The sequence below is a fragment of the Glycine max genome, chromosome 18 (genome assembly GCF_000004515.6).
Source record: "Glycine max cultivar Williams 82 chromosome 18, Glycine_max_v4.0, whole genome shotgun sequence".
NCBI classification, from domain to species: Eukaryota; Viridiplantae; Streptophyta; class Magnoliopsida; order Fabales; family Fabaceae; genus Glycine; species Glycine max.
Window position 1 is genome coordinate 49122163 of NC_038254.2, and position 4448 is coordinate 49126610.

The 4448-nt window shown below is 32.3% G+C and overlaps 1 protein-coding gene across 2 annotated transcripts; it reads right to left on the reverse strand.

The window, feature by feature from the left end:
• Window positions 1-2478, reverse strand: LOC100802192 (putative two-component response regulator ARR21). 2 transcript variants are annotated; one of them, XM_014770384.3, is made up of 5 exons: window positions 1805-2478; window positions 1553-1629; window positions 1407-1440; window positions 1195-1303; window positions 1-1102 (listed from the first exon to the last, which is right to left on the reverse strand). In XM_014770384.3, the coding sequence occupies exons 1-5, from the start codon at window positions 2073-2075 to the stop codon at window positions 484-486; spliced, it is 1110 nt and encodes a 369-aa protein (XP_014625870.1). In that variant the 5' UTR covers window positions 2076-2478; the 3' UTR covers window positions 1-483. The 2 variants fall into 2 exon arrangements, with proteins under 2 accessions (XP_014625870.1, XP_006602682.1); XM_006602619.4 differs by having other exon boundaries at window positions 4-1102; window positions 1195-1276; window positions 1805-2477.
• Window positions 2479-4448: the final 1970 nt, after the last annotated feature.

Genomic DNA, 4448 nt, shown 5'->3' on the forward strand with positions numbered 1-4448 from the left:
GAACACATGTAGGATCCAACTATTTGAAATTAACGTCGACAGTTCTAATTTCATCTCAATTGACCAATTAATCTTAAAACTTAAGCTATTAAGTTAACACTAAAGGTTGTTAACTAATAAACAAGCTTCACAGTATGACAATCACACAGAAACTGTTTTTATAAGAAAAAAAAATATCTTGAACCCATTATTGATCTAGGAGGTGCACAAATTAAAGCGGCTTTTTCTTGTATGAGTATTTAGTTGTCTGAACTTTCTCTTTTAGCATTTCTGTGACAGAAGTGTAGAACTACTAACACTGGTGTCGAGATAATGATTCTTAGCAACTAGCTAGTGCCACTATTTAATAGTAGACAAACTGTTATTCACTGTTCATATAGAGACAAGAAGAAAATATATTTGTGTCAGTTAAATGTAATAATTGGTTACAATATGCATAATTTCTGACAGGTACCTCAGGATCTCACTTAGAGTTTGTCTCATTCATATAGTTAGATCCAGAGCACTGGCTCTAATAATTTCCCCTTGCTCCTTAGAGTGATCTTGTGAGTTTTTCAACCTGTTGCTGCTAAAGGAGGAGGATTGTGAACACAAAGAAAGTGATAGATTGCTATCAACAACTTCATGGTCCACCATGCTTCCTTGGTTCTCAGCATTGACCCTTGAATTTAACTTAAGTGACAGATTCAAATCAAGGTCAATATCTGAAGCCTTTCTTTTCAAGGTCTTCAGTTCCACCTCATTTGTTGCAAACTTATTATTAGGCATGAGCTCTTGTGCACCTGGTTGCAGCTGAGTTGATTGATGTAGATCAACCTGGCTCATTTTGATTTGTGTGCATGAGGATTCATTACCACCAAATGAGAAGAACTTATGTTTTGGTTCTTGGACTTTGCTTGTTGATGGTTCATTGAAACTAGAAGAAGAATCAACTTGGAACATGTTACGAGTCCAATTGATGTTACTATTGGTCCCATGGATTCTCTCAGTTAATCTGCTGCCACAAAATTCAGCTCCAGATTCATCTAATGAACTTCTATTCATGAAAGGCCTGTGCACCATGTTTTCATAGATAGCGAGAGAAGCATCCCCATATCCATATCTGAAAAAAGAAGAAATAATTTTATTCAGTTGTGCAATTCAAAATGCATGTTTGAAAGAATTTGAAGTGAAATTTAGTAGTAGTTTGTGTGCCTGTATGATGAACTTTGGCTTGGATTATAGCCTTGAAGCATGGGAAGTTGGCTAAGATTGTAAACATTTCTGTCTCCAGTTTCTACAAGAAACCTAGGATCAGCCAATACTGTCATATATAATTCAAATATTCATTAGGGACTTTAAACCATAAAAAACCCTAATCACACCTACTATAGTAGCATTATACAAAAAAGGAAACCTTATTGTACCTTGATTTGTGTCTACCTTCTTGCTCCTGTACATCTGGCAAAAGAAACATGGGAAAAGAAAAGAATTTAACCAAATTGGTAAACAAATTAAAAAAACAAAAAATCTATTTAAAGAAAAGCTTCGTAGAAATTATTCCATGGTTTACCTGTAGATGGCTCTTGACATGAGCAATACTTAAACCTTTGATATTCATCAACTGAAGAACTAACTTTGGGGTTGCTCCTACACCCAATTGAAAAGCAATACTTATTCAGAAAAATTAATAAATTATAACACAATTCAAATTAATTGTTAAATTAATTAACCTAGCAAGAATTAATGATAAAATTCCTCGAGAATATTGAAATCTAGCAAGAAATTAAGTCACAAACAAGCTATGTATGTGTGTGGAACTCACTCTCTTGTCCTCCAAGTCTTTGAACAGCATGAACAAAGCGAAGATGAAGATCAGGTGTCCAACGTAGCCTTGGCATCTTGGATCTAACATAGGGCCTCACTGTTGTCTTCTTCTCGTTCTCTTCCACAGTGCTGTTGCTTGAGCTTCCTCCATTATTGTTGTTTTGCTTGCTTTCATCTTCATAGCCCTCACTTTCTTCACAATCTTCTTCGTTAGAAGGGCTTGTCTTTGAACATTCCGATGAGCCATGTCTCTCTTCTTCCATCCTCATAATCCTTCCAAACTTGCCTTTGAAACTGGATTTTAAGATTACAACTTGAAGCAGCAGGAAGAGAAAAGAAACAGTTTCTTTCCTCTATGACTCTATATGTTAATTATTGGTGGAATTAAACCACCAAATATTCACAAAATTGAATAGTTTTTCTTGCAACTCCTACTATTGTTCTTCCTCCTCTACGCTTGGAACAAAAAACCCTTGATCTTAGCAACACCATATGATATATGGCTACATAAATCGATGACAAGCCGTATATACATATCTGATACCCAGATAGTGAAAGTACTCTAAATCGTAGATTGATCTTTACACAGAACTTATAAGTTAGAATAGCTTCTCTCTCTCTCCCTCTCTCTCTCTCTGAAATGAGTAAACGAATAATTTGGTGCTCATATCGTAAGCATGTTGGTGTATTTAATTTATGCATGGACATCAAGGAATGGAAGGAATATACTTTATTATTTCATGTGAGGCCAATTTTTATCGTTCCAACTTGGACAAAAAAATTTCTTTTTTCTTTTTATGTGATAATAAAGTAGTTCATACGAATATATTAAGGCCAGTCATAGTAATTGTTTAGTATTACGTTAGTAGAACCGCACATATAGCATACAATAGGCAAAAATAAAAAATGTTTCCCAAGAAATTTGAAACACGAGGCTGATTCTTCTCATGATAAGAATACTACTAGTAGTGATACTAAATAATTAGTAAAGAACAATAATATCAAGTCGGTCTCAGGGTTTCACTCCCCAAAATTCCGAGGCCACGTACATATGAAGTTAAACCATGGTCTTCATCCACTTTTTAGTCCTTCATCTATGGACTCTAAGGTGTTAGATTTCAGTTTAGAGGAAAATAAAATACCAAATTGATAATATACGAAGAATTATTCAATTTTTTAATAGAGCGTATAATTACATTAAAAAATAATGCACTTATATAAAATACTATTTTTTTAAATATTCTTATTAATGTTTTATCGTCCTATGTCCTAAGTAGTCAAAGTTGACTCTAACCGAGCACAGGTTTGACTTTGATTGAGGTGTGACATTCATTTTATGGGAGATGATCACGCTCTAAATTATGACTCGTAACTGCAATTACAGTTATAACAAAAAAATTTGTTTCCGACTTATCGTAACATTGGACACCATGCCAAGTATTGTGATGAAACCTCAACTTGATTTAGAACCATGACAATGACTCTCTCTCCTGGAATAGTTGAGTTACAGTGGAAAGTGTAGGTGCACTACCTTCAACTGCAATGGTACTCAATGTTCAAGTTAGTAGTGATTTTGGCATAGTAACTATGTATGTTAATAAATATGTATCTGATATTGTTAACGCAGATTATATTTATAGGATGTCTAATACAAGTTAGAGCACTTGGCATGGTGTCCAAGATCTCTTAACGTTAACCTATTATTCTAGAATAGAACACTAAAAAATTATTTTAAGGTGGTTTAAGTTTTCCTGTACGTAAATTTATTATAGTGGTCTTGCTCCTCGTTTGTTCGAATTAATGTTAATTTCGGTCAACACTTAGCAGTTTAGGTTAATTCTCTTCTTAGACCCCAAGTAGCACGTTAGATGGATTGGCCTCGAGCCTAATCTAGAACTTATTATTAATAACAGATTCAAATACTTCGTCAAAACATAAACAATAATGCTTCACATTGCTTATAGACTTATAGTAGGATGATATCCAGGTGCTTAAAAAAATGTATAGCATAGTCGAGGTGAGTAGACTCAAGAAAAGGGCTATGAACTGTAATTGTTTGTATATAAAAATAATAAATTTGTTATTAAATTAGAACATGGTAGGGAACGTGATAATGCCATTTCCCACCCTAATTTTATGGGCACCATAGAAAATCCTAAGTAACAATATACATGATTAAGTTGACAAGAAAGAAAAAAATGGGGAAATAATCATTTTAGGCGCATATGTCAAAAGAAAGAAAAGTACAATTTATGAATAGGATGAATTGTTTATTTCTATAAGAGGATGAATTGGTGATTTATAGAAAATTCTGAATATAAAAAATATTTTATTAATCAATTTTTTATTCAAAATTATTTGTTTATTTTATTTTTATTATTTCATACAAAAATGATATATGACATTGTTTTAAGAATTTAATATTGATACATTAATAATGTAAAATAATTTCATATTATTATTTAATTATAATTCATAGTTGATATAACGATAATTTTATAAGAATTAACAAATTTATTATATAATAATTTATAATTAAATAACCATATAAAATTATTTATTTTACATTATAAACATGTTTCAAGCATCTTCATTGTAAATGCTTACCTGAGTTGTGAATATAAGATACATACATATTATGA

What these genes read in the sequence shown, in the direction of transcription:
- LOC100802192 (XM_014770384.3), bottom strand. Translation starts at nt 2,075, where the DNA reads ATGAGGATGGAAGAAGAGAGACATGGCTCATCGGAATGTTCAAAGACA. An exon ending in ATGTCAAGAGCCATCTACAG is followed by an intron (nt 1,441 to 1,552) that starts GTAAACCATGGA and finishes TTCTTTTGCCAG; the next exon opens with ATGTACAGGAGCAAGAAGGT. An exon ending in AGCCAAAGTTCATCATACAG is followed by an intron (nt 1,103 to 1,194) that starts GCACACAAACTA and finishes TTCTTTTTTCAG; the next exon opens with ATATGGATATGGGGATGCTT.